Raw genomic sequence first — 11,760 nt, forward strand, 5'->3', positions numbered from 1 at the left:
TCATCTCCGTGACGGTGTCGCGAGCTCTTAGCTGGAGATGAACCTCAAATCTTCGTGGTCGGGCTAGAGGGACAAATGGATCTACCTCACGACCAACGACTCTGTGGACAACACAGAAAGCCTGGTTTCTTGGATTTGAAAACACTTACAAGTCATGTCCACACTTGTCAGGAAGGTCTTGAAAAATAGAAAAATCGGCTCGTCATCGAGCAGCCTTATACACAGGACCGGCGTTTCGTAGGTTGTGTAATTTGTGGCCGACCATCCTAGCAAACCTAACCTTGTTAGGTCGGGGAACTGTAGGTAGCCTATTACGACCTGCCCAGCCTTGGACTGAACCCAGGTCGAGGTCACCTATGACCAGTGCTCTTCCCCTGCCTAGTGGTCGTGGCGGTGCCTAAGGCCTTGTTGGGACTGGGCTACTCGAGCCTTAGAGCACGTTCGTGGAACTCTTCGCCTAGTTTTTATCTTCGTTCCCACCCAGCCACTTGGTCAAGCCCGGATGGCTGGCCGTTTGAGGCGGCCAACGTGCGATTCCTAACTGGCGAATTGAGTTTCGTTGTTCGATTTTATGTGACTTGGATTGCCAAGTCGCACTACCGACGCTTGCATAGACCTTAATCGCTGCTTTGGCGGTGATCTCCTTAACGAGTTGGGATTCGATCCACTTCGTGGACTTGTCGACTACCACACGTAGGAAATTAAAACCGCCAGGGGCTTTAGGGAAGGGTCCCATGGTGTCGAGCCCCCAGACAGCGTAAGGCCAAGAGAGTGGTATGGTTTGCAGTGCATGGGCTGGTAGGTTGGTATTTCAGCCATGGTACTGGCACGACCCGCACCGTTTCACCTGCTCGCAAGCATCCTGGAGGGCGGTAGGAGGTTCAGCCTCCACGTATCCCTCCAAGGATGTTAGGGAACGCTGTGCTCTTCCCATCATGAGTGATGTATTTCAGTAAAAAGTTGTTGCTCTCTTGGTGGCAGAGGCGTCCCTCTACCAAGGAGGATTCTCGTAGTCTGCCCACGTGACCCTTTCTACTAACACATCGTCATCAGGGTATGCTTGACTTTGAAGGTATTCCAAGATCTAATCCTTCCAGGTCGTACCTAAATCGAGCAGGGCGACCACATGATGGCCACCCGAGGTCGACGGTACCGAGGGAAGCATTGCCTCCAAAGGTGTTGCCTCTGGTGTTCTATTTCCCAACCGAGCATCCCTTCCACGTTGGCCCGAGACCGCGGTGGGTGGTCGTGTGAACCTTTTTCCCAAAGACTCCGACCAGGGAGGGTTCGCAAGAAGAGGTCGAATGGACCAACCCATCGGCTAAGGAAGTAGTCCTTGCGAGGGACGTGAGTGACTTCCTGGTTGATGGTGTGTTGCTCTAGCTTTCTTACTTCAGAGTGGTATGTCGTCGTCATCTGGTTCGAGCACTGGAAAACCCTTTAGCATTAGGGTCACACCCAGTAACGAGTCCCTCATCGCTAGTAGGTCTTACACCCTCCGCGCAGGTGCTGCTCGCGTTCCAGGTAAGAGGCCCTTATACTCCATAATGCTATTATTAATTGGAGAAACATAATTGAACCATGTACCTGACGACGCAGGGTCTTGTGCTCGTTCGTGGTCGGTGGAAGCATGTCTCGCTTTAGGGACCAGTACTGCGCCTATGGCGCCTTAAAATCCTGCAAGGTAGGATAAAGATTCCCCCTTCCTATGGATGGGTGATCAGTACTGGGGGAGGAGAGGGTTACCTTTCTGAGGTCCTGGTCTCCAATGGGGAGTGGTTGTTACCCATGTTAGAAGTGCGAAGTGTGGACCCCTCGTTCGTCCTCGGGTTGAACTTGCTCGAATAAACAACACCCCCGATTAGTTTCTGTATACTCTTTACCTGATCGGGATCATACCTGGCCGATAGTATCGTTTTGCGTCGCAGGGCTGGGTGTTGACCGTCCTAACGCAGTGAGCGTTTCTCCGGGTGGGGTTGCCGTTGATGGCGCTGGTTCCCTCGGGACTTGCGGTCCGTGAGCCCCCGTCGGCGCCTTGGATATGGATGCCTCTGCTGCTCTTCGTTGACCTCTGAAGCCTTCGGATCCCGGTCCAATATGCTGACTCTGAAACATCGGGTTTGTCTAGGTCGTATCCCATGAAGAACACCTCGCAGCGACTCGGATCCTCCGGGTGGGACTCGTCGGTCGTCAGGGATTCAAACATGGATAGCCCACAAGAAATTAACGGCACTTACCAAAACTCGAAAACGCGCCCCTACCTGGCGCGCCAAATGTCGAGAGTAAATCCATGACAATAATTCTGGGTATGCTGGACAGTGGGTGCGTGATCGTCGTTCCGGGTGTGCCTATGGAATATATGTGTGTTTGTTGCTCAGGAACACCAGAGTTATCTAGGTTCAGACCCCTCGTGAGGTAATAGCTCTACATCTTGTGTATTCTTCTTCATCCCTCTTTTTTACATAAGATATCTCCTTTATATTCTAGGGGAGAGAAGTCTTACAAGTGGACCCAACAAGAAGATCCATACCTATCCTAGAGAAACGATATAAGTAATCATTACAAGTCTACATTCGCTGTGCCTGCCCTAGGTCCCTGCGGTGGCCGTCCCGTTTATCGGTCGCACCCCCGTTTGTCGCGTCCAAAGTGCCCAACCTGCCCTATCCTATCGTAGGCTTCCCACGCGAGCCTGTTGCGCCCCGTGTCACGTCTGCGGGCCCGTCCCACAACAATTAATATCTGCGGGACAGGATAAGGTAATTCTGTGCCGACTATACCGCCTCAGCCGGAGTGGACTACCTGGGGAAGGAAATGATGTGAGTAGATGCATTAAATAAGGTTTGACTGGCTTAGACGAGTACCTGCCCCGTGACCAGAAAGGACTGGTCGTGGTCGCGTTGGCGTCGATTGGTCGCGCAGGGGTCATGGGTCAAAGAACGAAAGTGGGTACTGCCCAAAGTTGACCGTTGCGGGCCATCTCGGTGGGGGACCCTTATATTCTTTACATCGATAAAAAATAATATGTAAAATCTGATATTTGCAGAAATAGATATCTATCGGCACTCTACGTATCCATATGCTACGTGGTGGTGAGTTCGTGGGCCAGTCGACACTCCGTGTACCGATAGATACCTTGTCCCGCAGATGATGTTCAAAGAAAAAATTTATAATTTTTTCATATGATCTTGGATGAAGATGATCTTTATATGAAAATTATGTCAATAGACAAGAGATACAAATTTGTCATTTAATACTTTTACATTTGAATCAGTTTAGATACCTAAAAAGTAGTTGTAAATTTTAGATATGAAAAATCTTTTGGGAATCTAAACAGATTCAAATGAAAAATATTCAACTGTAAAGTTGTAGATATCATCGATAAGTATAATTTTAATATAAAGATAATCTCTATCCAAAATCATATAAAAAATATGAATTTTTCTTTAAATATTATCTGCGGGATATAGGAGTGTCCATAATCTCTAGACCCACTGCTACTTAGTATGTCAGCACAGGAAGTGCCGATAGGTCCTTAGTCGGCACTCCGTGTGCCAATAGGTATGAAGGTAACTATTTCTATAAATATCAAATTTAGCTATTATTTTTACAATTTTCTAATAATATAATATTATTTAATAAAAAGCTCCTTCAAAACCATGCAGCATAACTTAGAAGCACATATAGACAATATAATGGCTAAAAAAACTGCTACCTCGTCGTTTCGGACATAAATCCGGTCAACCTTTTGGAAATTTAACTATCGGTATCTCCGGGAATATTTAGATTAGAAACATGGTCATTACACTTTGCACCTGTAGATTTATCTTAAAAAATATTTTTTACTGTATAATTGATTAATTGTAGTAGTTTTATAAATATATTGTAGTCGAAATTAGTAGCTAAACTTATGTTTTTGTGACCGGAGGGAGCGCTAGTCAATCAGTGTCTCGGCAACTGAAACATTGTTACTGTTGATCTCTTCTACAGAAATCTGTATTTTCAAACGAAGAATCCTGAACAACCAGGCGAATTGTTTCGATCAGATCATCTCATACATTGATGCTCAACTGTTCATGAGAGAGAGAGAGAGAGAGAGAGAGAGAGAGATGATGCAACTCCACTGCGATTAGATGGGGGTAGGTAGAATTTAAGGTGCGCACCGGCCTTGCTTGATTACCTCTCCCAACGTACTGCACGTAGCCCATTTATGCCAGGACAGGTGGACGGCGGATGAGCGGTTGCATGCGCCCGCGGCCGTCGGACTGGAGACCAACGGTCGTGATCATTCCCAGCTGGATTCTTAACTGCACTCTATGGGACAGCCAGGCCTTCGTGGGGACGAACGGTCACAGCGGCCTTCCTTAAAATTTCGCCCAATTTTTGGAGAATTTTTGTGAATTTTGGTGGAAAACAAAATATGTAATTCTGAAAAAAAAATCGCTAGGACCCACAGAGCAAAGAACGAAAAATAACCAAAATTTCAACAAAATTTGAAATTTCGATCATTTCATCAGTGAATAAAAAAATTATAAAACAAAATTGAAATTCCTCGGAAGAGACAGCCCGTTTTGCAGTGAGTGGGGCCTTCGAATTTTGACTATCCATGCCTCCATGATTCATGTAGTAAGATTGCATCGGCATGGTATTCGAATTGTTACTTAGACTCAGGAAGATGTTACAGTAGAAATTGGCATATAGTGTCTTAGTACCATATCGACGCCTATAATAATACTCTACTGTGTCAAAATTCAGAACGACACTCATGCGACTAAGATGATAGTACATCAGGAGTCATACGCCCATGTGTGTAACAACAATGTACAAGATCACATCAAAGACTAGCCTAATATCGGAAGCCACAGGTGTGGACGTCCACCTGAGTTCGGCTTTTTGGGTGTCACATACCCCGATTTAGTCTTCAATATAGACCCCGGATAAGAGACCCGGTTTTTAAAAAACCCAGAATGTAGCATACCAGACACTTGGCAACCTTTTAGTTCGAAACCAAATCAAACTGAATTGAATTCATTCTTTGATCTACTCAAAGCGAGTAAGTGACCTTGGACGACCCTAGCTCCATCTCTCTCCTATATAAAGCACGCACGTCGTGCTCTCCTCTCCAGCACCATCCCAGCACGCAGTTAATACTCGCCTCCAACCAACCCCTTCCCCTCCACACACGCACATCAGCTCTTCTCCGGCGAGCCTTAGCTTCCGGCGACGATGAAGCTGACGATCCCCGAGGACGTGCGCGCCAAGGCGGAGGTGTACGTGGGCGACGCGGCGGGGCAGGAGAAGACGCAGCTCCTGCTGGAGGAGACGGGCCTTCCCAGCGGCCTGCTCCCGCTCAAGGACATCATCGAGTGCGGCTACGTGGAGGAGACGGGGTTCGTGTGGCTCAAGCAGCGCCGCAAGGTGGACCACTACTTCGCCAAGGCGGGGCGGCACGTCAGCTACGGCGCCGAGGTCTCGGCCTTCGCCGAGAAGGGCCGGCTCAAGAAGATCACCGGGGTCAAGGCCAAGGAGATGCTCATCTGGGTGACGCTCCACGAGATCTGCGTCGACGACCCGCCCACCGGCAAGCTGACGTGCAAGGCTATTGGGGGCCTGTCCAGGAGCTTCCCCGTTGAGGCCTTCGAGGCCGACGGCCCGCCGCCGCCCGCCAAGCCTGCCGACGCAGTCGCCAACGGCAACAGCAGCGCTGTCGCTGCTGAGGAGCTGACCAAGAAACAGACTGCCGAAGAGGAGAAGGAGGAGGAGACCAAGAAAGAGACGGCCGAAGAGGAGGAGACCAAGAAAGAGACCGCCGAGGAAGATAACAACAAGAAGGAGAAGGAGGACACCGCTGCCATTGCCGCCATTAATGAGATCGACGGGAAGCTGAAGGAGATGAGCACGGAGGTGGTGCACGCCGAGGCTGTGGCCGCCGAGAACTGATCCACCCATCCATTGCCATGGCCATGGCCATTCACTGTCTACCACAGTCACATCAGAGGAAAAGAAAGCCAAGATCAGTGACGACGACGATCAAGATGAGCTTGATACTTTGATCAACTATTACTTATGTTCAGAATAATATTGCATGCAAGTACTTTTAAGCTTTACGCTGCTACAGAATACTGCCATTTCTTAATCATTGCGAGCAGTTTTGTAATACTAATCCGCATTGATACATAATCTGGATCCGAAATTTTCATTCAATAAGATTTTAGCTCTCTCGCATCCGATCAGCTCGGTCGTCAGATCTCTCTACCTTACCTCTTCGCGCTTACCTTATGTCTTCACCTGCTCCCGCTCCCATGTCGTCGCCGCCGTCACCTACTCCCGCTCCCCTACCTTATATCTTCGCGCTCGCCTCGGCCGTCGCCGCCCTCACCTGCTCCTACTCCCCTACCGCTGCATCGGCGTCGTCGCCAAAGCCCTACCGCCTGGAGCACGTGACGGCCGAGGCCGCGGCCGTGGCGCTTGAGTCCTTCCGCCTCTTCGACGGCATCGAGTTTGAGTCTGCGGAGCCCGCCCCTCTCCCTGCCGAGGTCGCCACGCTCTACAGCGCCGTCTTCCAGCAGTTCGACGCCGACCACAGCGGCGCCATCGACCGCGCCGAGTTCTGCTTGCAGGCAAGGCTGTGCTCGATTCGGCTGCGAGCGAGGCTCCGGGCGAGCAGCGGGGGCGGGGATGGCCCAGCGGGGGGCCGGGGCGGTCGAGAAGACGACTGCTTCGGGACGGCCGTGTTTGTACTTACGCTGTGGCGGTGGCCTTTGAGCCGCCGTGTTTTCTTGTTGCGTTGGTGTTCGTCATCATCGGCTGTTGTGCCGGCGGCGTAGCTCAGCGGGGTGGTAGCCGAGATCTGGCAGCGATAGATACCAATTTTCATTGTCAAGTAAGAATTAAAAATAGTAGTGATAGTGTTTTGGAACTTACAATGATATCTTTTTTAGTGTTATTGATTTTTATTGTTACATTAAGTTTATATAACTGCATAAGAATTTATTCTCGATCTTTGCATAGCTAGTGCGTACACAGTCCAAAGTACATCAAAACTAAACCCCTGCAAAACATTATCTGAAAAAGAGAAAAAAGAAACAAATAAATTATGATGGTGGATTAGTGATCCTAAGTCCAGAGGCCTGTCCATGCCGGTTAAAGAAATTATTGTGATGACTTTAAGATCCAGAAGCTAGAAATCTATCCATACCGGTTAAAAATCTCTCTAACCTCTTGCTCCAATCGCGCGTGCACGATGCTGGTACCATCTCTCTCTTTTGTTAAAAACTACGAATCAAATCAATCTGTGCCATCTGATCAGAGTGTGTTCTTACGTTTTTCTACTGATATTTATGGAGACTAATTACTGCCGTGAGCTACAAACGCTCCTACTGCATTCTTGAATCGGCGTAACTGGAGCGGCAAATGAGAAATTAAATTGGAGCTGGAGCAGTCGCTGTGCTCAGCTTTGCATGTTTGGATGCGCATTGAATCGGTTGGATTCGTTGCTGGATCGCCATCGCCATGGCGGATAGGTTCTTAAATAGATGCTGTACCATTTGCCGCCATTGCTCACTACGCGAGCTCAGATCGGTCGCTGCTGTATTTGAAAGCAACCCTGTTGAAGTAGTTCACACTATTCTACCGGGAATTAAAATTTTACTGAAATATTAGAAATTTCAGAGGGAAACAAAATATCTAATTTTAGAATCTTCTTTATTGACCTGTGGGACTTAAAAATCAGAGAACGAAAAATTCATGAAATTTTGATGAAATTTCATGAATTTCTATCTTTTCACGGTGAAAAAAAATATAAAACGAAATTGAAAAATCCATGCTCGTATTACAATTTTGGGTCGTTTTGAAAAAAAATATAAAACTATAATTAGCTTATGATTTGAGGTAGCAGGTAGAATGACTTTGCTGCAGTTCAAATATTCACATAATGGTATCGATTTTGGAATGGGATAAAAAGGAAGAGAAAAATAATAATAATTTGCAATGGAAGTTCTGACATCACTTGCAGAGTTGTTCAGAAGTCGAGCTAGATGACTAAAAGCAATTTAGGTAGTATAGATTGAAAGGACTGCGTACATGTGATGCGAGCAACAGTTGTTGCCGATCTTACACAGGTTGCTTTCTATTTTGATTTGGTAGAGAGTGGACACTGATTTCTGGCCAGCAACTCAGCACGGCCATCTACATCTAATGGAGATTTGCAGCAAATTTCCTTATAATTCCTATGAAACCTTCTGAAACGTATCGACAAAAAGAAAGCTATGGCTCCGTAACCCCGATCAACGACTAATAAGCTATGGCTCTGTTTAGCGCAAAAACTGCTTCAATTACCACAAAGAAGAAAGCTAAAGTGATGCCAAACAGCAGGATTCGGCAACAACTTATGACCAAGCGGACAATAGTATTAAAAGCGGAAACCGTCTCGCACATAATTTTTGTAATAATATTATTTTACTAGAAAATTATAAAATAATAGTTAAATTCATAAAATTACAAAAATAGTGAACTGTCGGTACACGAAGTGCCGACTACGGACCTGTCGGGACTCCGCGTGCCGACATCCTACTTGGCAATAGGCCCAGGGTCCTATCGACATTTTGCGTGTCGACAAGCCCCCGATTGGACACCGATAAAACAATCGGTCATGGGAGAGCCAACAAGCCTACCAGTACATGGAATACCGATAGGTCTATCAACAAACAGAGTGCCGACATGTGGTATTTCAATAACTTTTTCATTTTTTTAGTAATATTATTTTGAAATTTGGAAATAGTCATTTAATGAGGCAAAACCAAAGCAAAAGTCAGTATATATATGTCAACACTAAACAATACCTATTGTAATATTGAAATATTAAAGTGCGGAAATCACCATAGACCATACACCGACTCTAACAGCGATAGTGACATGTTCGGTACATTTTTCACTTCATTATAGACATGTACCGATGAGAAACATAACATGCCACAGGGAATTTAAATAAACCACATACAAAAAGTAACTATGACTTTAGCATACACAGTACAATTATGAAAGTAACACAGACATATACTAATTCTAAATCTAACATGTCTTAATAAATTAAAACTAGTCAATTACTACTGACACTCTACTGAGTGCAGCATGTGTACTTACCCTTTCTCGCTGCCACAGGTCCAGCTTCACGATTCCGATGTGCATTCTAGCGCTTCTGCTCCCTATCAGCCTCACGCACATCAGCTTTGAGGCAGTTTTGGTCCTTTCTCCTCTTCTGCTCTTCCTGTTGTAGGCGTTTGCGGGTCGCCTCTCTCCTCTCGTCGGCTTTCATTTCATGGAATCGTCTCCATGCCACCCGGTGTTGGGTGTGCAGGAGGAACACATCTTCTTCACTTTGCTCAGTATCGATCCACTGTATGAACTCGCATAGTGGTGGCGGAGACTAGCAAAGAAGGAAAAATTTGTAAGTGGTAAATAATAAATAGTTGTGTTTTAGTTTTGCAATATATGAGTACCTAGTTACGGTGGCCACCATGGATGTTGTTCTCCAGTGGGTTGTACTCATAGTTGGTGCACATGAAAAACTTCATGATGTAGGTGTTCGAGAAGTCGTTGGACCTCCGAACCCTACTCAGGTCTCCACACTAGCACATCGGAACTTTGACCCCAGCAGGCAAAAGATCCGACATTGACTTCTTCAAGCGAGGATCAGAGGCCATTTTGGTAAGAGGAGAAAGCTTTGGTTTGTTGGGACAAGTTGCCTCATAGGCTACTATTTATATAGAAAACTAGTGCTGGTTCATAGACTGAGTCCATGGAGATTTTGTTTGAAAACCTGAGTCTGAAAAGGATAATTATGAAAAGTCTACTTCTGAAAAACTATATGTCTAAAAAGCATATATCTGAAAAGGCTACATCTAAAAATACTATGTCTGAAAAAGCTACGTCTGAAAATGCCTCTTCTGAAAAGGCTAGTTCTGAAAAGCCATCAACTTTTGAAAAGTCTATCTCTGAAAAGGCTATATCTTAAATCATTGGATTAGGGTTAAACGTTATGATTAGCGTCGTACGTAAGGATTAACAGTAATGTTAACATAATTAATTCACGATAGTGCATCTATAAAAGGGTTCGCATAGTTCGAACCGTAGGCATAACGAAACAATGGATGCTAGAAGTGGGAGAGGGAGAACTAGATGGTCTACTGACGCATGGAGGGCACCGGTGATATGGCCAAGTTCCTTTGGTCCTAGTGCGTATGAGGAGCCACTCGAGAGCTTCCCTTTGTAGGGGAAGAGTGAGCTTCGGCCATCCCATCATCTGAGGGCTTACGACCACCTGAAAGAGAAGTGACTGAAGTGCTCCCTTGGATACGACTGTGTTGTGTAGATGTATGATGGTAGCATTAATGGTGGTTATCGATTCTTCCGATGTCCTCTTGGGAGGGTGAGATTGCCAACAAGTTTAGTATCGTATTGTAGGATATTTTAATCTTTAATTTCTAGGTATTTGCAGGAGTTAGAAGACGACGAGAGCTACCACTACATGAGATTGGTTGATCCTCCTGCTGAACAGAACATCCAAGAGTACATTCATCACTTGCAAGACCGTATCTTCGACCTGCAGCATGAGGTTGATGGTATTCCAATCCCTCTAGAGGAGGATGAGCTAATCATCCATATCGACGATTGTCGGTGATATGGGATCCGGGGGGTTCCCGAGTCCCGAGGCCATGAGGTTGATAAGGACATGAGGTGCTTGGTAGATCAATACCATCAGTCATATGCCCCATTTCAGCTAGTGACATAGGCCACTTCATGATAAGTGGGGGATGGTTGTGACGGATCAAAGTATGTAATAAGCATGGGCACAACCTTTGTCTCAATGTGTATGTCAAACATTGCAGGCAGTTGTTGGTCTATTCACACCTGTGGAAAGGCTTACAAACCAGCATCATAAAACTAAACAGTTACAGCTTCATTATAACCCGGTGGGTAATGATCTACGATCTCTTGCACAAAGTCTTTAAAATTTGTGGTGTAAGAATCTAAAACCTTCTCGATGCAAAAACAGCTGCAATCCATCCTACAGGTTTTAGGGTCACCAATAAGTTTGATTTCCAATAAGAAGCTCATTTTTGGATCCATCCTGTGACTCAAAACGATACTAAATTCATTACCACTACCACATGTTTCATACATTTCTATTGTGTTTCCTAATAATCGAGCTGAACAATCAATGTCTAATGATGGGGATAATGATATGGTTGAGCACCTTCAGGGAGCCATCATGCCGAGGACTACCCACTGCACTCGCCACCCCCTTCGACTGAGCTCCACGACAACCGCCCACACCCTCCTGAACACTTGACCTCTTGGCAGCCGTGTACCTTGCTCCCGTCAACCGCTCACCGCCCGAGCTCCATGACAGCCGCGCGCCGCCCGCGCACTCTCGGCCGCCATGTGCGTCGCCTGACCTCTGGTAGCCGCGTGCCTTGCTCCTGTCAGCCGCTCGCCACCCGACCTCCACTTCCTGCTCGCTCCATCTATTTGTTTTTTGGAGGATGCGAGATGCGGACCTCGATTTCAGATAGAAAAAAAGAGAGGGTCCACTGGTCAGTACTAAACATGGGACAAGGGCACTATAGCTATTATAAAAAAAACTGACACACCCTGGTGACGGAGGTGGATAGAATGGTACGTAAGGCATGGAAATTAGATCATGTGGCAGTGAAGGAACTCGAAATTTTCATTGGCAGTGAGGGCATTAGGTCATTATTCAGT

At 46.4% G+C, this 11,760-nt stretch overlaps 1 protein-coding gene across 1 annotated transcript; it reads left to right on the top strand.

Moving 5' to 3' along the window:
- Positions 1–5,096: 5,096 nt before the first annotated feature.
- LOC133906753 (uncharacterized) lies at positions 5,097–6,230 on the top strand. Its single transcript, XM_062348742.1, has one exon. It carries the CDS (start codon positions 5,224–5,226, stop codon positions 5,935–5,937), a length of 714 nt encoding a protein of 237 aa, XP_062204726.1. The 5' UTR covers positions 5,097–5,223; the 3' UTR covers positions 5,938–6,230.
- Positions 6,231–11,760: the final 5,530 nt, after the last annotated feature.

The sequence above is a fragment of the Phragmites australis genome, chromosome 23, assembly GCF_958298935.1.
Source record: "Phragmites australis chromosome 23, lpPhrAust1.1, whole genome shotgun sequence".
Lineage (NCBI taxonomy): Eukaryota > Viridiplantae > Streptophyta > Magnoliopsida > Poales > Poaceae > Phragmites > Phragmites australis.